The 22,317-nt window shown below is 38.8% G+C and overlaps 2 protein-coding genes across 2 annotated transcripts; one reads left to right on the top strand and one right to left on the bottom strand.

The window, feature by feature from the left end:
- Window positions 1–423: 423 nt before the first annotated feature.
- LOC137284068 (Golgi apparatus membrane protein TVP23 homolog B-like) lies at window positions 424–6,754 on the bottom strand. The gene is made up of 7 exons (XM_067815736.1): window positions 6,692–6,754; window positions 5,908–5,981; window positions 5,421–5,575; window positions 4,942–5,021; window positions 4,424–4,549; window positions 4,011–4,139; window positions 424–2,487 (listed from the first exon to the last, which is right to left on the bottom strand). Exons 1-7 carry the CDS (start codon window positions 6,707–6,709, stop codon window positions 2,437–2,439), a joined length of 633 nt encoding a protein of 210 aa, XP_067671837.1. The 5' UTR covers window positions 6,710–6,754; the 3' UTR covers window positions 424–2,436.
- A 222-nt stretch (window positions 6,755–6,976) lies between these two features.
- On the top strand, window positions 6,977–10,989 carry LOC137283576 (uncharacterized). Its single transcript, XM_067815151.1, has 2 exons — window positions 6,977–7,494; window positions 8,846–10,989. The coding sequence occupies exons 1-2, from the start codon at window positions 7,065–7,067 to the stop codon at window positions 9,118–9,120; spliced, it is 705 nt and encodes a 234-aa protein (XP_067671252.1). The 5' UTR covers window positions 6,977–7,064; the 3' UTR covers window positions 9,121–10,989.
- Window positions 10,990–22,317: the final 11,328 nt, after the last annotated feature.

Below are 22,317 nucleotides of genomic sequence, written 5' to 3' on the forward strand. Positions count from 1 at the left end.
TATCAATTATGTGGTCTCTGGGATGAGTATCATTTCAGATGTATCACAGAGTGTCGGCTTGATGCGGCACCATTACCACTTTGGGAAACCCATTACAAGGGTATAGTGCTGACTAACCTGTAGGAACACAGAACAGGCATGACGGCAACAGTTTCATATCTGTCTGTGGAGTTCTGTTGAAAGGGAGCTAACAGGTTTTGCCGAAGACTGTGTCTAGAGGATCACTGCAAATACTGTGTTCGCAATCATTGTAATATGTCAATGAATTTTGCCATTGTGTAGAAACACTGCCATTTGCACTGAATAAAATTCAGTAACATTCTGTTGGGATGTCTTGCAATGCAAACTGTAAAAATGACATGCAATGTCATATGTCTCTTATATTGAGGGTAATATTTTGAGGCACATAAAACAGAGGCACTGTCACTGTATTACGTTTTAATGAATGCAAAAGCATTATAAATTAGTTCCCATTGTACAGAGTCAAGCAATACTTGAAAGTGAAACAGTATGAACAAGATTATGCAAGCTGGAATGTCCTCTATGTACAGATGTCATGACATATTTACAACATGTACAACCAATGGCCCTCAACAAATATCCCCACATGCTGAAAGTCAAGCTACGAACAAACAAAAAGACATGTGGACCTGCTTATACAGAGAACAAGACTGAAACTGTTGGAACCCGAACTGTCATGGAAATGTAATAATGACTAGGGATGGGCGAACTTCACAATACGATCTATTGTAGTACACCTTTCACGAACTGGTTCACTTGAAATGATCGGTAATTTTTGTCATGTAGTCATACTAATAACATTTGTATTTCCTTTATATTATTATGTTTTGAGAATGTTGGCCAGATAATTGCTTTTGCATGAATTTTAAATCATATAAATTGAAAAAAATAAAAAACTTGTCGTGAGGATAAACAAACAAAAACTGCTGACGCCGCTGTAGATGCTTTTGTCTTAAGTTCCAAACTTTAGAGTGAACTCTTCAATTGGGGAAACATTTTCAGACTATCTCTGGTACAATTACATCTGAGTCCTAATAGTGGCATTGTTTTAAAAGAAAGGAAACAGCAATTTCATTACGTTAACCCAATGTGTTACACTTTCACAGTATATTGCAATACACCAAATGATATCACAATATACCGCAATACAAACATGCCAATACCCATCCCATAACTGATTAAAAACCACTTTTGGTCAAGTTAATCACACTGAAGGTATTTACTGACATCCTCTTCTTCAACAGAGATCAAGGTTATTACATCCCTACAGCTTACTTACATCAAGAATAACCCACCCTTGTCCATTGGCTTTGCCATCAAAACAAGAATCTTGTCATTACACTATACATCAACCCCCTCTATTGTATAAACTCACATCCCTGCCATGTATATATTTCTCCTTGTGCATATGTTTGGCATCTTTTGCTTGATAACGGTGTTAGAATCTACGTGGAAACGTCACATCCACTGAAAGAAAGACGTTGTCTATCCATAAAAGTCTTCATCCTCCACATGTTCAGTCTGTCAAGAGGTTTCTCTTTGTTTTCAGTACCTCTATACACAGCAATACAGCTAAACACGAAAACCATAACAATGATGCAGGCGTCGAAAACTTGGCACCAATCACTCTTTGCATGCATTTGTGGCAACACTTGTTTACAGGACAAAGCCCTGAAACGTCGTGAAAATAAACTCAAGAAGTTGCTATCCATAAAATTTGTCCTGTATTACTACACCAACTACTAATTGCCTTTGAAGAATCACAACATTTGTTTAGTCGCAGTTTTAATGTCCACTTTGTCATGATTTTCATGATTACTAGTCTCAGCCATGTTGCTGGTCCATGCTTGATTCTTTACCACCCACCGCCATATAGCTGGAACACTGCTGTGTTACACCAGCCAACCAGCCTGGATGGGATGTGTTCCACACTACATACTGTAGACTGTTTGCAGAGTAAACCACCACAGTTTGACAACACTCGTCCATCACTTATGAGTTCTGGACCTCCAGATTAGACATATATCATACAACAAGTTACCAAATCATTACATATAACAAATATCCCAACAAAAAATACTGCGGTGAATGCACTTCTCTTAAGAAGTCAAAGAATCTGTGTCTTGTGACTACAGCAATGTAATGTCAGAGTTACTATGGTAATGACACAGTTATTGTAGGAATCTGAAATATCTGGCAGCTCAGTAATTTGCAGAATGTTATGAATGTCAACAAATAGATATTCACAGCATTATCAAATTAAGTTTGATCATGATTTCTTCAGATGTCATCACCAATTTGGATTTCAGAGTATATCCATTACATTATTTATCAAACACTTGTTGCCCATTGCCAAAGTATCATGACTGACCATGATAACGGTGATATTCCCACTATAGTCTCTTATTCAACTCTTCATTTTTGTTCTCCTGATGACTCTGCTGGCTTTGTGGCTGACGATAACATCTGAAATTGATAAAATGAAATGACATAATTTACAGTTAACATCAGCTACTGTACCCAGGCTTAGAACAGCCGATGCACCACAAAAGGTCTCATGGAACCGAGAACAAACAACTCGGTGATGAACATCATCTTACACTGTTACACTGTAACAGCCACAATGTCCATACACACTAGCACGTTTTCCCATGTAATTACTGTGACGGCCAATGCAGTTATCTCAAAGTGATTGAATCCATTCAATTTACCAGCTGCTACACACCTTTTGAACTCTCCCTTTCTGATTGTTTTCAGTATGTAACCAGCGAAATTTGTGAAACCAGTCTTTAAACCGCTTGACTCTCGGTAAATTACTCCTCATGAATATGTCTCCTATTTATGATAATGCCAAATGTTTTAGTGGAAAGAGAATATCGAAAATATTTTATTCAGAATTCCAAAACTAACAAAGGGCACCAGTAAACCATCAGACCAATCTATGTGCAAGTTTGGTGAAGAAATATTGAAAGATTTTACAGTTCTGCTTCAGATAAGACCACTTTCACCAAATTGAGTCAAACTTACTCAAAGTCAAACTTGTTGCCATGGGAACACAGACATATATTTCATCCAGAGTTCCAAAGCTACCAAAAGGCACCAGTGCACCACCACATCTATCTATGTGCCAAGATTGGTGAAGAAATAGTGAACGATTTTGAAGTTCTGGTCCAGAAAAGAGCATATCCACCAATTTCAAAGTCAAAGTTGTTGCCATGGAAATGCAAAATATATTTTATTCAGAATTCCAAAACTACCAAAAGGTATCAATCTGTGTCGATTTTGGTGAAGAAATAGTGACCGGTTTAGAGTTCTGTTCCAGAAAAGAGCACACCCACCAATTTCAGTCTAAGTCACACTTGTTGCCATGGAAATGCCAAAAATATTTTATTCAGAATTCCAAAATGATCAAAAGGCACCAGTACATCACTAGACCAATCCATGTTTCAAGTTTAGTGAAGAAATAGTGACCGGTTTAGAGTTATGTTCCAGAAAAGAGCATTAACAACAAATTCAGTCTAAGTCACACACTTGTTGCCATGGAAATGCAAGAAAGTATTTTATCAAGAATACTCTAACTACCAAAGGGCACTAATACACCACCAGATCTATCTATGTGCCAAGTTTGGTGAAGAAATATTGAATGGTATTAAAGTTACGCTCTGGAAAAGATAAATGTGCATGCACGGACGGACGGGGTGCATTTTAATACCCATTCCAAAACGTGTTGCAGGGGATATTAATTCATTAGCATCCATGGTTTCAAGTGTGATATACAATCACTGAATCAGCCATGACACGCACTGTTACCAAGCTTTGTAACCACAGAAACAAACATGAGGTACAGGAACCCATCAGCACTTGGCACTTAACTCAGTTTAAAAGTCAATCATGCCTTACAAGTTTGATATTACTCACTGGAGTTCACTAACATTGGTGCTGGAGGATTCTGCCACAGAAATCCAAACAGATCTATATTGTTTACTTACTGATCTAAACAGTTGAGCACCCAGGAAGTTTGATGCCACAGAGGAAAGCTTCTTCTTGGCACCAAGTTTACATCTAATGTATCCATAAAGGTTGGCACCATTCATGATGATCCCCACTATCACAACCATCTGAAACAAACCATACAAAGAATCAGTGTTTGCCCATGACATGAAAATTTAGGAGTCATGAGAAGGAGTCATGGACATGTTTGAACAATCAACTTCAGTATGTCATCAAGACATCAACTGTGATTGTTTAATAATGATGGTAAAGTAGGTCAGGTATTTAATCAGCACTGAGCAGTTAGCGGGCAAACAATAAACTAAAGCAAGTTACAAGCTTTGATTATTTGAACAAAGAATCACATAGAATGTTTTCAGTAATATCTAACAAACAGAATGATGTTACTTACGATCCATTTGAGATTAAATGTGAATATTGTGCCGAAGAAAAGGATCACCCAGATGACTTCGCTGATAACTAGAGACAACCAGAAGAGTCTGGACTCCACTGCTGACACCTTGCTTCCACCTTTGTCCTGAAATGTCAACAGACGGAGTGTCCACAGTGAATTACTGACTTTAAAAGCTACAAGTCAATTTGGGTAATAGGCTAAACGGTCCCTGGACAAAGGTCCCCTGGCTATCTGCCCTGCCATGCAGAAATTTCCCAAGGTCCTCTATCTATGATGTTTTATTATATAGCTTCCCGAGGTCCTCTATCTATGATGTTTTATTATATAGCGCTTTAAAATAGCGCTTTAAAATTTTAAACTGTTACTTTTGGGTTAGGTGGGGCACAGAGGGGCAGATGGCCAAGGGGCAGTTGTCCGGGGTGGGTGGTTAGTCTAGACCCTTAAAGTAGTACTATGAAATGGCTTGAAAGGAGACATGACCAGATATGGAATATTGTTTATAAGTGTCAACTGACCTTCCGAGATTCATATATCCAGTGACTTTTCCCCTCATCGTCAACATAATTCCACCATCTCAGGCCTACTAGGAGTCTCCCTGAAAGATCAATAGGATGCACGGTAAGGAAAACGAGAGTGCGCTCCTACACAGATAATGTAGTGTATGTCCAGATGTTTGGGTTGATTATATAAATTACGTATACTTGAAAGCCTTGAATCTCACAATATACTCAGGTACTGATACAAATGTTACTAGCACTACAAATGCTGCACTCAGCAATATACCAGCCATATGACTGTTGTCTATAAATAATGACACCTGGAACAGAGAATCCAGTGATTGACATCATGATCGTCAAACTATGCAGTAAACAGGTCAGCGAGTCTGCAAAACAGATCTTTATGAGATGCCTCTTACAATAAGGTTAGGTTGCTGAAGGCCTAGTCTACATATAATAGTCATTGGTGTAAATCTTTTTCAGTGGGTCTGAGCTACCTGTAATGTTTTTCACTGTCCAGAAGTCCATTGAGAGGAGAATGACAATGACCACAAAGTTTGTTATGAAACTGCTACTGAAAAGTCCACAAAGCAAGTATGCAACGATGGCACCGCCACGGAATATCATGTGGAAGAATACTGCCACTGGATGCCTGGAAAACATGATAATGACAAAACATACAATATAGCCATTTGTCGACTTGAATTAAAGAAACGCTGGTGATATCCTCTGAAGAAATGCTTGCTTAGCATTTTTTCATGCATTGTTTTTGATTGAAACATTTCACCCCAAACTTATGGCAGATAGGTAAAACATGTGTCATTGCTATTTTATAAGCTGGTGGGCACAATCAAAATAGATAAAGCAAGAACGAAGAAGATAGTAGACCACAAACACACATCATAGCCAATATCCTTTTGCTGTTCACAGACAAATATTCATGAGAAACATTGTTATAAGATACGAAAATCTGATTTTGCTCACTTCAACTTTTTTCGGCGATCAAGTTCATCTTCTTCCCCAAAATTCAATGGAACATCTGTTTCCTCCATAATGACCTATAAAAAATATGACTAGCAATTAAATCACCACTCACACTTCGTTAATACCTAACTCACCTTGAAAACTGGGTTGTTTGAATGGCAGTGCCTACCCAACCCAAGGGGACGCTAAGGGTTATTTAGAATGGGAGGACTGCACTTTACCGGAGACAGATTTTCAGATAATTAGAGCTCCCTAAGGATCGGAAAAGGTACCAGTCCCTTACCCCAAGTCCTAAACCTAATCCCAAAACCCTAAGGACCGTAAAGGATCCCTAACCCTAACCCTACAGGTCGTAAAGGGTGCTTAATCCGAACCCCAAGCCCTAAGGATCGTAAAGGGTGGAGGCGCTATAGTGAGATGACTGCTCAGTCGCGCTGTCTAGTGCTGCGTCCGGTAAACTGCATTCTAGCCTTTAGAACAGATACGAAAAGTCTTCCCAAAGATATGACAGTCAAATGAATCCTGGGTCTTAGGCTAAAGCCACAGCCGACAGTTCGGAAGGTTACAGTCTTGTCCTTACCGCACTAGAAGTACCGGCCGAAATACATGAAAGAATTCAAGAATGCACGAAAACTGGGGGTCATTTTACTTGTCATTCACCAGTGATAATAGTCGTGATTATTTCACGATTTACATATAACAGTAACATCATACAACGACATACTCCTGTCAAAGAGAAAGAATATCTACGAGGTTCGACAAAACAATGTCAGAGATTACATACGGAGCTTGAATCCGTCATTGTAAACCTGTGAACGTCACACCGGAAGTGAGCACCTGCAAGCGGAAGCGGGTCGTCATGAAAAATATTCTTATAACACAAACGGATTTATTTTGCAGTTTAGCCTGTATGCAATTTTGTAGCAGTTACAAATATCAAAATATAATAAGATATGAAATATGAAGATGCCTTAACAAAACATATTGTGAATAATTGTTGAAGCTGTCCATACAACGAAAACATATTTTTTTCTAAATCAATTTGCTTTTCGTATCTAATACAAATCGTGTTTTGAGTGGGAAATCCCCTACCCCACGTGACAACCTGTCTGTTCCAAAGATTGTCTCACTGTTGGAATTTGATACACACATCTGAAATGCCAGACAGATCATTGATTGTTCAAGGTGCTTACGTTTTTGGAACGACACTGGCGATAGGAGTGTTAACAGAGATTATTTATCAAGGTCTGACATGGTGGAGAACAAGAAGGAAAGCAAAGAACAGTTTTTCTAAAGTTTTATTTTTCCCTGACAAAGAAGTAGCTTGTAAGGCCCATTTTCAAAGACGAGAAGGCTGTAGCCACGTGAACTGCAGATATTCCCACAAGAACACATCACTCAGCGAACTGTACAAACACCTTGGCAGGGCTGAACGCAGTCTAGATGTGTGTGTGTTTGTGATATGTTGCCAGGACCTTGCGGATATACTGATTCAACTCCACAAGAAAGGAAAGGTTGTCAGGATCATCACAGATGATGAACAGACCGAGATGACAGGATCACAGATATGGCGATTCAGGAAAGAAGGTGTGCATCCAACAGTTTGATGGAAATCTGTTGACATGTAATTGTTTCCCACTGGCATAGATCAGTGATCATGCTGTTGATCACTCAGTTGCCAGATTCAATTATTTACACACTGCCATCATGTAGCAGGGATATTGATGAGTGAGGCATTAAACAACAGATACAAATACAAATCTTAATAGTAATAACAATGTTGCACTTTTCTTGGAAAGAGTTCCTTCCATTCCACTATATTCTTTCTTCTGCAGATTAACATGTGTAACAATTGTTCAGCCCGATATATTACACTTAATTTTGGGGCTCATACGTATTTTTGTGAGTCCTCTAGTAAATGTTTTCTAAGGTTTTGTTAATAATTCCAGGATATGTCAAAAATATTATTTGAGATGGGGGAACAGGAGGAACTCTTACTCTTTTCTGTTATGCTGTATCAGCCATGAGTGCTTGGTTGTCACATGTTATCATATCCCAGTTGTGTAGGTAGATGCTCATGCTGTTGATCACTGGTTTGTCTGGTCCATGCTCCACTGTTTATAGACCACTACCATACAGTTGGAACATTGCTGAGCATAAAACTGAACTCCCCATTCACTACAAGACTAAATGTGATATCAGTGTTGATCTGTACGTGTTGCCAGCAGGCCAGCTTTAAATTTAATGTGGTTTTGGTAACGATACTGGACAAAAGTCATATTTATCTCCACTAGCAATGTCATTATTGTAATTGAGGATGCAGTGATACTTACTCCACAGCTTTAACCAAGAGTTGTAAGGGAAGGTAAGTTTTTGTAACAACCTCAGTACTGTAAAAATACTCTTTTTGCTTGGTGCAGATTTCACAGAATTGACAGTTTAGACAACAATTATTCCTGTAATCAGCAATTGATGTCTCTTAGGCTACCACTAATAGCAATGAAAACAGCTGGAGTGGCTTAACCTGTCAGGTGGTGTGTATTGCTTACTCTCAGGAAATCCCTATGTGCGTGATATATATAGTAATACATGTACTCACGGAAGTATTAAGTACTTAAGAAGTGAGATATTGTGATAGTATACTATATTAAGAGAGGAAAAACACATCAGTCTTATGTTCCGAATTCTGCTATCAGTCGTCATTTTGAGATTCTCGCAAATTTCTTTCTTCAATTTTGAAAATGGGTTATGGTAACAATGTAGAGGTGAGGATGAGTAGTGTATGAATGAAAGGTTTATTTGCTGTGATTTATTTTTTGTGGTAAAATATTTTGTGTGAAAATAAAACCTATGCAATACTAGTATATAATGTGCATATACATGTATGAGACATTACAGGACGAATCTTTATTTGAACAATACTCTTGTATTGTTGCAGGCATAAACGTTCGGACTGATCATTCATCATTCTTCATGCACCACAAGTTTGTTATTGTGGACAATAAGATTCTCATCAATGGTTCCTTCAACTGGACGAGGAATGCCATCACAGGCAACCAGGAGAATCTGCTCATCACAAACAACCCAGACTTTGTTGTAGCATATCAGAAAGAGTTTGAAAAACTGTGGAAAGAATTTGATCCAAGAAACAATTCAGATTTGCATAGAGGGAAGACTCAACAGCCAAACTCCTCCCCAGCCAGTTGGGACTGATGATAGGATTCACCACTCTGTTACATGCCGTCTTTCACAATTCTCATCACATGATCGTCCAAATTAATTGTTTCATTTTATAAACATTTTACCATTTCTTACTTTTTTAATCACATTGCAGCAATACATGAGTTCACATGATATGTACATGCTTTTAAAGGTGTTGAAAGACATTTACAAGTTGGATGAACTTAAAACATGATACATTGCATGGATCACAACATTTATTTATATTTTTTTTTCAGATAAAGAATGAAAAGGAAGTTGTTAGCCATAAATATGTCATGTTTACATGCTTGTCATGGAAAACAATTGTGTGTGATAAAGGACTATCGTTGACTGTCAAGTCTAATAAGTTGTTTGCTTTGTGATAACATTTTGACTCGTGCATGCATAATGTTGTGAGTTTTATGAAATTTATCATATTGCATTCCTGTCCATATTATTTCTACATTATTTTGTAAATCCACTTCCTGAGTTGACGCAATAGAGACTGGAAGTGTCTTGATTGACAGAAACATACCAGCCATGCCTTATGTGTCAAATACTTCTTGATCGGTAGTATGTGTATGTTGTTTTTTTTAATTACATTCCAGTCCATATTGTTTCATACAGTGTTCCCAAAAATTATTGAGAAAATCTTTGTTTTTTTTCTAATGATGCTAAGATTGGAAAAAGGGCTTTCACTATGCACTAAGCATACTAAATAAGGGAGACAACTCTTGAAGGCTTAGAAGACAGCTCATTACGTCAAGAGTTATCTCCCTTGTCTGAGCAGACGGCTTCCTGTGTTGACATGGCAGAATTTACAGCAAGAGAGAAAAGAAAGCTCATTCTAGATGATTTTGAAAGGGGTGAGGCTGATGCTAAAGTTTTAGCTTGTAGACATGGTATTCCTCTGTCTACAGTATACAGAACTTTGAAGAATATTCAAACAGGAACCGGGATAGAGCACAAAGCAGGGGCAGGTCGGCCTAGGAAATTCAGTGTTGTGGATCGCCGAAGACATGGGCAGATTGTCAGTAGGGGCAAATTGAAAAGTGTTGAGAACATCAGAAATGAAATGATTAGCAGAGGAAGTCCTCAGGTATGCAATGAAACAGTTAGGCAGGAATTACAGAGACTTAATTGGGTGAAAAAACGTGGAATTCCCTCGCCGTTGATGAAAGATGCACAAAAGGAAAAACGTTTAAACTGGTGTCGGGCTCATGAAAATCAAGATTGGGATAATGTTTTCTTTTCGGATGAAAGTTCTGTTTGGCTTTTCCCTAACTGTGTGAAAATTTGGACCAAAGATACTGTCAAACCTATCTACCAGCGACCAAAACATAGCCCGAAGTTTCACGTGGGGTGGCATATCGGCTCGCGGAGTGACGCCATTGTGTGTTTTCACGGGAAACTTGACAAAAGAAAGATACGTTGACATTCTAAATGGTCACCTTCTTCCGACAGCACAAACATTGTATGAAGATGATTGGATTTTCCAGCATGATAATGACCCAAAACACACTGCGCGCTACACAAAACAGTGGTTGTCGGGCGAAAATGTTCAAGTTTTAGACTGGCCCAGTTACAGCCCAGACCTAAACCCAATTGAGAATGTGTGGGGAGTCATGAAGGACAGAATAAACCAAAAGGGACTGAGAAATATTGAAGATATGAAGGCCGAGGTGGTAAAATATTGGGATACCCTGTCACACGATTACCTACAAACTTTGATGGGTAGTGTGCCTAGGCGTATTCAGGCATGCATTGCTGAGCGAGGAGGTCTAACAAAGTACTAAAACAAGACTGAGACTGTAAAAGGATGATATCTTAACATGTTTATGTAAGTAAAATGCCAGAAGTTAATAAACGTAATGAGTTTCATTTGATGGTTGATGTACACTTATATGGACAGCTACTGTACATGCTGAACTAATAAGAAGTATTTTTCACCAATGCTTATCTTCATCACTTCCTTAAGGGTTCACATTAGACTAGTAAGGCATGTTCAGTTTTTCAACACTTTTAAAATATACAGTTATAAAAAACCTGTTTGTTTCTGTTATGAAATTTTTAATTTCAGTTTTTAATTAGTCATGGTTGTTTTAATATGTCTTGAAAAAACTAGGCAGAGAAATATTAGTCTCCTTCGTATCAATGAGTAAGTGAAAATGTAACGGTATTTGTTAAATGGATATAATCATCTTTAAAGGCCATTGAGTTAAATGGAAAGAAACTCACATTTACATTTCCACTGACCACAAGTGAACAAGACTTATTTGAATACCATTAAAAAGGCAAATAAAATCTGAACTTTCATTTTGGGGTTATCAGTCTTCAGTGAGTGGTGACAGAAATGATGACATCAAAATATGCAGACATGACTTCTCTGTCTTGCATTGGCATGTGTTATGTTAATCTGCTACATGTATACAAGCAGGGATACTCTACAGCAGGGATAGGTCACTCGCTTGCTTTCTTTACCATTTGTGTTAATTAACGTGTTCCTCGTCATGCTCCAACGCACATAGTGACTTGGCTCGTTCCCAGCGCAGCTTCAGTTGTGTTTAACAGAACTTCAGCCAGTTTATTGTATCACTCGGAATTTTACAATGAATGAATGAATGAATGATAGTAAGAATTGAGAGCAAGAAGTATGTGAATGAATGAAAGAAATAAAGAAAAAGAATAAAAGAAAGAAGTACATATGTGAATGAATGAAAGAATAAATGATACACCGCGGCCTTCCCTCCCAAAACATGTTAGAGAACGCATTCATTCCTACGCATCAAACACCGAGAACAATGTCAATACATGGTGTAACGTCTTTCAACTGTAATGACGTTTACAGACCTTAAATTCGACGTTGAGGTATTGCGTTTGATTCTTGATTGAGGGCAATGTCATGATCATGTACTGGAACACCTCTCGGGGGTATTCGGCAAGCCATTTTACAATGAATGAATGAATTATAGTAAGAATTAAGAGCAAGAATTATGTGAAATAAATAAATAAATAAATAAAAAGAATAAAAGAAAAGTACATATGTGAATGAATGAAAGAATAAATGATACACCGCGGCCTTCCCTCCCAAAACATGTTAGAGAACGCAAACGTATCGTGAGAACACAAATCTACTTTTTTGTAGATTTTTGTTTATATTATTAATTACTTCAGATATCTTTTTGCATGTGGGGAATGGAATGGGCATTAACAAAATGTTAACTGACACTGTCACATTGCCCTAAAAAATAAAGTGTAAAACTGTCACAACGCGTTCTAAACGCCTTTCCAGTTTTGTCAAATAATAATATCAACAAGAAAGAACGAAGTTATGGAACTATAACCCTCAAGCGTCAATGGCGAATCAGATCAGATCGGCAAAATGTCATATTTTTCACACACCTCAAATACACCCTAACACTTTGTTTTAGATTATGAAACTATCACTATTACTTGCAAACACATTTCACCTGACAGTACATTCCCCTCATAATAATTAAAGGTGTATATGAAAGATGTGTTTGAAGTAATTACTAGAAACACCCAGACAACGGCGTGTAGTGTTTCAATGGCGAATCAGAGCAGATCGCCAATATGTCACATTTTTCACACACCTCAAATACACCCTAACATTCTTTTTTAGATTATAAAAGTATCTCTGTTACTTGCAAACATATTTCACCCGATAGTGTATCCCCCTCATATGAAATAAAGGTGAATGTGAAAGATGTTTTTGATGAAGTAACTAGGAATGCTCAAACAATGGCGTGTAGCATTTCAATGGCGAATCAGAACAGATCGGCGAAATGTCCTATTTTTCACACACCTCAGTTACACCCTTACAAGTCACAAAACTGTCACTATTACTTGCAAATACCTTTCAACTAAAGGTATGTTTTCCTTCTAAAAATTAAACGAATGTGTGAAAGAAGTTTGTATCTGCATAATTTAGTCTATCTTCGCGGTGAATCGAGAATGGAAGCCAGTGAGCTATAACATACCAACTTGAAACTTTACTGCAAATCTGCTGCCCTAATACGACACTAACACCAATTACCTGACTTAAACTGAAGTGACAAAATAGTTAATCTATCTTCTACATGTTGTATTTCAGTTGTTACAACACTCAGCGAACTTAATCAGCTGTTGAAAGTAAACCGGGCTCAATCTTAAATACTACGCTGCCACTATATTGGCTACATTGGCTACGTAACGGCCCGAGACATTCGTTCAGCGGCTTTTCGAGGAGTTTCTTCTCCCCCTATATATATAGGCTTCCTGATATAAGTATGGCTGAAACGACAAAAACTTGGCAATCTCATGAGAACATCTGACGAGGTCTATTAGCCAATAGCCAACAAATGAATGTTTTATTCGGCAAGCCATTTTACAATGAATGAATGAATTATAGTAAGAATTAAGAGCAAGAATTATGTGAAATAAATAAATAAATAAATAAAAAGAATAAAAGAAAAGTACATATGTGAATGAATGAAAGAATAAATGATACACCGCGGCCTTCCCTCCCAAAACATGTTAGAGAACGCAAACGTATCGTGAGAACACAAATCTACTTTTTTGTAGATTTTTGTTTATATTATTAATTACTTCAGATATCTTTTTGCATGTGGGGAATGGAATGGGCATTAACAAAATGTTAACTGACACTGTCACATTGCCCTAAAAAATAAAGTGTAAAACTGTCACAACGCGTTCTAAACGCCTTTCCAGTTTTGTCAAATAATAATATCAACAAGAAAGAACGAAGTTATGGAACTATAACCCTCAAGCGTCAATGGCGAATCAGATCAGATCGGCAAAATGTCATATTTTTCACACACCTCAAATACACCCTAACACTTTGTTTTAGATTATGAAACTATCACTATTACTTGCAAACACATTTCACCTGACAGTACATTCCCCTCATAATAATTAAAGGTGTATATGAAAGATGTGTTTGAAGTAATTACTAGAAACACCCAGACAACGGCGTGTAGTGTTTCAATGGCGAATCAGAGCAGATCGCCAATATGTCACATTTTTCACACACCTCAAATACACCCTAACATTCTTTTTTAGATTATAAAAGTATCTCTGTTACTTGCAAACATATTTCACCCGATAGTGTATCCCCCTCATATGAAATAAAGGTGAATGTGAAAGATGTTTTTGATGAAGTAACTAGGAATGCTCAAACAATGGCGTGTAGCATTTCAATGGCGAATCAGAACAGATCGGCGAAATGTCCTATTTTTCACACACCTCAGTTACACCCTTACAAGTCACAAAACTGTCACTATTACTTGCAAATACCTTTCAACTAAAGGTATGTTTTCCTTCTAAAAATTAAACGAATGTGTGAAAGAAGTTTGTATCTGCATAATTTAGTCTATCTTCGCGGTGAATCGAGAATGGAAGCCAGTGAGCTATAACATACCAACTTGAAACTTTACTGCAAATCTGCTGCCCTAATACGACACTAACACCAATTACCTGACTTAAACTGAAGTGACAAAATAGTTAATCTATCTTCTACATGTTGTATTTCAGTTGTTACAACACTCAGCGAACTTAATCAGCTGTTGAAAGTAAACCGGGCTCAATCTTAAATACTACGCTGCCACTATATTGGCTACATTGGCTACGTAACGGCCCGAGACATTCGTTCAGCGGCTTTTCGAGGAGTTTCTTCTCCCCCTATATATATAGGCTTCCTGATATAAGTATGGCTGAAACGACAAAAACTTGGCAATCTCATGAGAACATCTGACGAGGTCTATTAGCCAATAGCCAACAAATGAATGTTTTAGTCCTGGCTTTTGTCTTAATTTCCAATAATCAGCTTTAGTCAATTACTTGCTCATTTTCAAATGTTTGGAAATATCACTCTCTGATGAAAATGACTTCCACCCCAGACAATAGCTGATGAAATGTTCTGTCTCATAACGAATTTTAATTTGGTCTATAACTGGTGCCATTCCTGGACAAGCTACTAATGTGAAGGACGTGTGGACTTGAGACAAAAAATGCCAACCAAGGGAGCTAACTCCACCGGCCATACTGAAGGCTGATGTTTGTTTCGTTCGTGAATGTCAAGGAGTTCCGTCAACATTTCTCAATTGATAGAATGGCACTTTCCGTGCCCTAGTGACCTACTGAGTATCGTGTCTGGTGACGCAAGGTCGTTGGTTCGATTCCAGACGCATTCACCTCAAGATATTTCAAGACTTGTTACTCTGCCAAGCGCCGAGGTTTAATTAAAGGTTGCACCAAAGACTGGTCGCCTCTGATTTGGTATGCACTGTCTGTGTTGGAAGTCCTTGTTAAAACCGACATTTGTCCCGACTTGTACAATCAGACACGCATGCATGCACATGCAAACGCTCGCACAAATGCACACATATATCTTTATGAATGCATTAACCATGGGCGCGAGGTTAGTATTGGTCCTCTGCAACCCATGCTAGTCGTAAGAGGCGATTGAAGGGAGGTTCGCTGAACTGGCTGACACATGTCAATGCATCCCTACTGCTCCGCTCGATACTCATGATGTTAATCACTGGATTGTCTGGCCCAGACTGGAATATTTACATACTGCCACCGTATAGATGGAATATTGCTGAGTGCGGCGGTATATAACCAAAGCGCATAATTCATACACTAGTGAAGCCCACCACGCTTAGGCCCGGGTTCAATTCTTTACGCGGGTACAAGGTTCTTAAGTCCATTTCAGGTGCATAATATCGCTGAAATATACCTAAAAGCGGCAATAAAATCCAGGCTGACTCTCTCATACATTGGCTATAATTCTTTCAATGACGCCGATTATCGATACGTCCACTGAGAAGCGTCGCGCACCACCCTCTGAGTTGTCAATACACCAATAGCACCACCAGACGCAACATTGTCACATCAAACACAACGCCTCACAAACATTCTTCTTCGAACCATAGTAGACTCATCTGGGAAGAGTATTGTTTTATGTCATGAAAACCTCATGAAATATGTAACTAAAGTTTTAATCCATCTTGTTGAAAATTATTATGTGACTTAAGCTACAACCCGTGACTGTACTCAACAAGCTGTCCAGCAAGACCAAATAGGTCAGACTGTATAGTGGCCTCGGAGTGAGTGTATGGTTTTACGTCACTTTTAGCTACATTCCGTCAATATCGCATCGGGGAACACCAGATATGGACGTCACGATATTGTTCCGATGTAGGGAATATCGAACCCGGGTCCTCAGCGTGACGAACATTATGTGTATTTTAATTGTTATGTGTATTTTAATTGTTATGTGTATTTTAAATTGCAGTTGAATTTTAATTGCCATGTGTATTTTAATTGTCATGTGTATTTTAATTGTTATGTGTAGTTTAATTGTCACGTGTATTTTAATTGTGCCCCCAACTAAACTGAAAATCAAGCTCAACTTTTAAACATCAACAGGTAGTATAAAGCACGCCTTCATACTCAATCAATTATAACTTTGGACACACGATATAGTCACCGATATCACAGCCATTGACACACGATATATTCACTGATATCTCAGCCATTGATTCACGATATAATCACTGATATCTCGGCCATGGAAATACGACATATTCACTGATATCCCAGGCAATGACACACGATATATTCACTGATATCTCAGCCATGGACACACGATATATTCACTGATATCTCAGCCATTGACACACGATATATCCACCGATATCTCAGTCACTGACACACGATATATTTACCGATATCTCAGCCATCGGCATCTTGGTAGTTACAGTTAAATTTTGATGTAACCTTATCTCCAAGCCTTCGAAAATGTTGAACAGACTTATTTGGATCAGATACACGATGGATACCTTTTAATCTGTTTATGATACGTGCCATTTAAAGACATTATATATTCAGTTTGTTTCTAAATGTGACACATGGAGCAAGGCTTGAGCTTTGAAGGAAAATGTGTGATGTTTAGGACATTGTCTCACAATACCCGAGAAATTTCAGGATGCTTCATACAACACATTAGATGTTTTTTTGTGCAAGTCCGATAGTTTTCAAAACTTTATTATTTAGATTTGTTTTAACAACAATCACGTGTAAGCACGGGGTTTGTTTCATAGCAGTAGCTACACTGCTGGAATCACCAGTACTCAAGTCATCTGAGGTGTCACAATTCGTGGTGAAGAGTTGCGTCCCTTTGGATACACCAGACTCCAAACTGGTTACATCAATTATGACTTCGAACCCCGTTTCGCTCCGGGTATGTTCGCATGTTGTTGTCATTATATGCCAGATGGCTGGTTTCATAAAAAAAAACCGGTAAGCGTTTTCCTCCTACATAAAATTCACACACCGTGATACAGTTAGAATACTGTTCAATAGTGAATGAGTGAGTGAGTTAAGATGTAAAATCACATCAATAGTGAATGAGTGAGTGAGTTAAGATGTAAAATCACATAGGCAATATTTTTAGATATATTTTTTCTAAATTTATAATACATACATACTATACAAAACCCTGTCGGCGAAGGACAGTAAAACCACTAGAATATCACAGACTGAGTTAAAACTAGCTCGCAGATATCTTTAAAAGTGGAAAAACATCTTTGGACAATACAATGTAAAAATGGACTACAGATCGCCCAAAATTGAAGGTAGATCACCATACTAGGGACCACGGGGACTTACTGTTGAATAGCACGAGAAAGTACCCACTCATGTGAAGTAGGACTTAACGGTTTTCTCCCCCTATATGTAGAAACCCAAAGGCAAAATCTCAACCATGTACACAAGCTATCGTGGACAGGATCAGCATTTGAAAATTGTCTAATTTCCTCGCGCTTTCCAATATCCAGCAGTGTTTGTTGTCTCTTGACTGTTGTCACCCCTTGAGATACCAAATCCGTAGCCTAATGGATAAAACACTGGCTAGTCACGCCGAAGACCTGGGTCGAATCCCCATATGGGCACAATGTGTGCAGCCCATTTCTGGTGTCTCACGCCGTAACATTGCTGGAATATTGCTAAAAGTTGCATTAAACCACACTCACTCACCCCAACCCCCAAATCCGTAAAAGCACGCTTAACGCATATCAACAAGTTAGACACTTTTTATAGGAGTGTTTAAAAACTCTCCGTAACTTCACAGTTTGACATTTTACGACAGGCCAAACACAACCAACAACACCCCTTACTTTCTCATCTAGCGTTATTCCTAATGGGATTGAGTACCGACATGTTCACCTTCTAATTTCATGCAACAGTTCAGCAAGCGTCCACGCCATGTGGTAGTTCCACCGACTGAAGCGAGGAGGTAATGGCGGTTGTATAGACACATAGAAGCATACCTCCAAGGGCCATCATGGATACCTCGCCTGCTGACAATTTCCCAAGACGCAATGAAATCCCCCTTAAGCCTGGCGCTAACGTCAGACCAAAGAGTATTCTTCTGAAAGACAGTTTTGATTAGTCACAACATACTTCTCTCGCCGAATCATATAACGTTTTGGTGGAAAGTCACATCAGCCAAAGGTTCCCCTGAGACTGCACTTACCAGTAAAAGTGTTTCGTTTCCCCCATTGCTTAAAACCTATCACGAAAGTGAATTTTTGGTGGACACTTTTGTGACCGTCTAAAATTAGGAGAATGCCCTTTTAATCACTTTACTTGACGTTGCCCAGCAACGTTGGGGCCAATGTCACTGCCATTTTGGATTAAAAACCTTTCATGTGGTCTTTGGAGAGCGGTAAGGCAACCTATCACGATTTTCTATCACTAATATTCTTAATCGAATTGCGGTCTTATCACAGGGCGCCTTGAAGCGTGACATATAGAAGCTTTCTGGCGCTCTCCCTTCATCGCTGGGATGGCCTCTGACGTCTCAAGTTGTCTCGTCCCCCGGAATACTTCCATCATACAGTAGTTCCTCTAATAAAATACAGCGTCTGGCTTTTGAGCTTAAACATTCTTTCCCCACCCATACACAACCTGGACATGTATTTTTGATTTACTGCCACGGTGTGTGTTTTAGACCTGGATTTGTATAATATAAATAGTAATGGTTGTATGTTAGTACATGTATCTACAGTAGTGGGTATATTGGAGACGATGGGTTTATTGAACCTGCACATGGGGGAGATGTGCGTATTAGAGAAAATATGTATGATGGATCTGTGTATACGAGGAAAGGTGTGTGTGTGTGTGTGTGTGTGTGTGTGTGTGTGTGAGAGAGAGAGAGAGAGAGAGAAGCAGTGTGTAGTTGATGTGTGTCACGGAAAGTGTGTTTATTGGATAAGTATGTGAGGGAAGGTGTATGTATTGGATGTGTGTGCGAGGGAAGGTGTGTGTTTTAGAGACGGTGTGTCCATTGAAAGGCATATGTTCATCAGAAACTGGATGTGCATGGCAGACTGCTGAGTGTAGGAGTGGCGATGTCGCCTGTGCTAAACACTGGAGCAAATACTGTAGTTTTCATATGGATACCACCTAGCTGTATATAGTTGGTAATGCATAAGAATGAGCCATTTCGTTTTGTCAGACACAACAAGTATCTGATTCATGCATGTGATCCGTGTCTTTGTAAGGTTGTAAAAAAAACCCCCAAAACCAAACCAAACCAAACCAAAACAAAACAACATCAACAAAAAACAACCAACAAAATACAAAACAAAACAAAACAAAACAAAAAATACCCCATGCAGTTCGAATACTTTATTCCTGTCGTATTCCGAAAGCGCAATCAAACGTCTAACTCGTGTCTTCAATGCCTGTGGAGATGACTGCATATACATCTTAAGGCTTCATGTATTTAATCAAATACGTGGAATATGATAGTAGGATTGTATATGAAAAGCCCCCTAGCTCCCACAGTCGAACTCAGATTAGCAATAGGCATTACGTCTAGTGAACCAGTGCTCTTAAATACTCTTTGGGTCGCCAGTTTGTACTTGGTCTCTTCGTCAAATCGTCGGATCCCCGGTGTAATGGAATACCGCCTTGATTACCACCCTCCGTAACCTCCAAGAAGACGCGTCCCTTGCGAGAGGTATGAGTCGCTATTCGGCTTGCCTCGGGATGACATGAGTGACCTTGAATGTTACAACTTGAGACGAAGGACTCTTACCGGAAAGCGACCTCAGCTCCATGTTGGCGAACGCGGATTCGTAGCTGATATCTCAGAAGAATACCTTACCGAACATTGAACTCCACGGAAAACAGTTGCCAGTGCGATCTCTTTATAATCTTGAAATTAAATTCACGAAGACGTCCTTGATCATCGTGTATACCTATGATTTCAACTTTTTGAACCGAAGGCCTCACTTCTGCTCTAGCGTTGGTGCTGTGGGCAGAGAGGACATAATTCAAATTTGGTGACTTGAATTTTCAAAATGTTAAGTTTGTGGCCTTGACGGCTTTGAAGGACACAGCGTCCAAGCCTGGAAGAGAGAGACTCGACTGCGTGTAGCAGACCCTGTGCATTTATCGTGGGAGATACTGTATGTGATTCATCCTGTCTTCTCCTATATCAGGGTCGGACTTCGCCAGCAGTAGAAACGCGTGCCAACACTGTTAAAAAGTTCATTTTACGTTGCAGATCAATGCGTTATTTGAGCTTCAAATTCGCAATGAATATGCAGAAGATAGTATTGGGTCGATAGGCAAAGCCTAGAGACACAGCGGTTTCTTGCGTGCCAGAGACAGTAAACAGACAATGAATATTGAAGAAAACAATGCCAAGATGAGCGATGGACAATACCGACCCATCATTCAATGTCCTGTGCTTGAGACCGAGAGTGCCAAAAGGACTCACATTTCCCTGTTAAGCCTGACCTTTAACACTTCTTGATATCCTGGCCTAAATGGCAACACCCAGGACGTTATGTGATCACATCTCTTGGGTTCTTAAACCAAACATACCGATCGTTTCAGTAAAAGTGGAAAAACAGGATAAACTGTTTGGGTTCTTTACAAGTAATTTACACTATACATCTTATCAGCAGGTCTTGGCATTTAAACATGGAGATCTCCGTGCTGGCTTAAACCAGTCATTGTATTCCTGTACCACAAACGCACAGAAGGCAATGGTTGTTTGAGCTGCCCAGTATGCCAGCAAATGGATATTGTGAAACGAGATTGTGAACGGAGATTGTGAAAAGAGATTGTGAACATAGATTGTGAACGGAGATTGGTACGTTAGTTTGGGAACTGATTTCCATTTCGCTGTAAAATGTACATAATTGATCTTACGTTTAATGGGACGGCTATGCTTTCGACATTTTGCGTAACAAAAACATTTGCAAAGTTGTTGAAAAAGCCGAAGAGCCCTATCCAATTTAAGAACTTTAATGAATAACTAACCTTTTATGGCAAGAGTTCGATCTGTTGGGAGCACAAGCATCACGGCTTCCAATTGAAACACTGCTCATGAATTTTCATAACCGACTTATTTCTATTCAGATGGATTTGAAAGCGTTGATAATATGAAACACATGGTTTTTGTTCCGTCCGTATAATTATGTATTCTATTTTGTTTGAAATCAATATTATATAGTTAACATTCCGACACGGTCGTCCCTGTGGTTCATAGTTCCTATTTCGATTTTTGTCAGTATCAAAGTCTGAATAATCGGTGATTTTAAAGAAATATCTAAACTATTATCTGATAGTTAGCATCATTATTATATCATAAAAATGTTTGTTTGTGCATGAATGAAAACAACACTCCTCGACCTGGAGTCACTGCATGCATGAAAATGTCAAAGTCTACTTATCTCAGTAGTACGAACCCAGATATTTCAGACACTGTTTATCCGATCAATAACTGTCATAGTAACTATACCAGTTGTTCAACGTTTCTGTTCTACGTTCTATTCTAGCCTGATCAGAAAGGCTGGAAACATTATTTTGCAGCCTAAAACCTGGTCAAAACCTGGTGAGTTAGGATCTGGTAAAAACTCTCTCACAAATCCGTGATGGACGTTTTCTTGATTATAGTATACTGAGCTGAAATGTTCTAATGACGATGAGTAGGAAATCCGCCACAGACAAGAGTAGGTACGGCAACTAACCATGGGTTTGAAAATCTGCCGTGGATGCCTGCGATGGATCCGAGTCCTACATATATGTCTCTGTTCAACACTCGAATCTCCTGAAATCGTGAATAGTACTATTTAATCATGTATACACTTTTTTCTTTATATGTTT

The sequence above is a fragment of the Haliotis asinina genome, chromosome 5 (assembly GCF_037392515.1).
Source record: "Haliotis asinina isolate JCU_RB_2024 chromosome 5, JCU_Hal_asi_v2, whole genome shotgun sequence".
Taxonomy (NCBI): Eukaryota; Metazoa; Mollusca; class Gastropoda; order Lepetellida; family Haliotidae; genus Haliotis; species Haliotis asinina.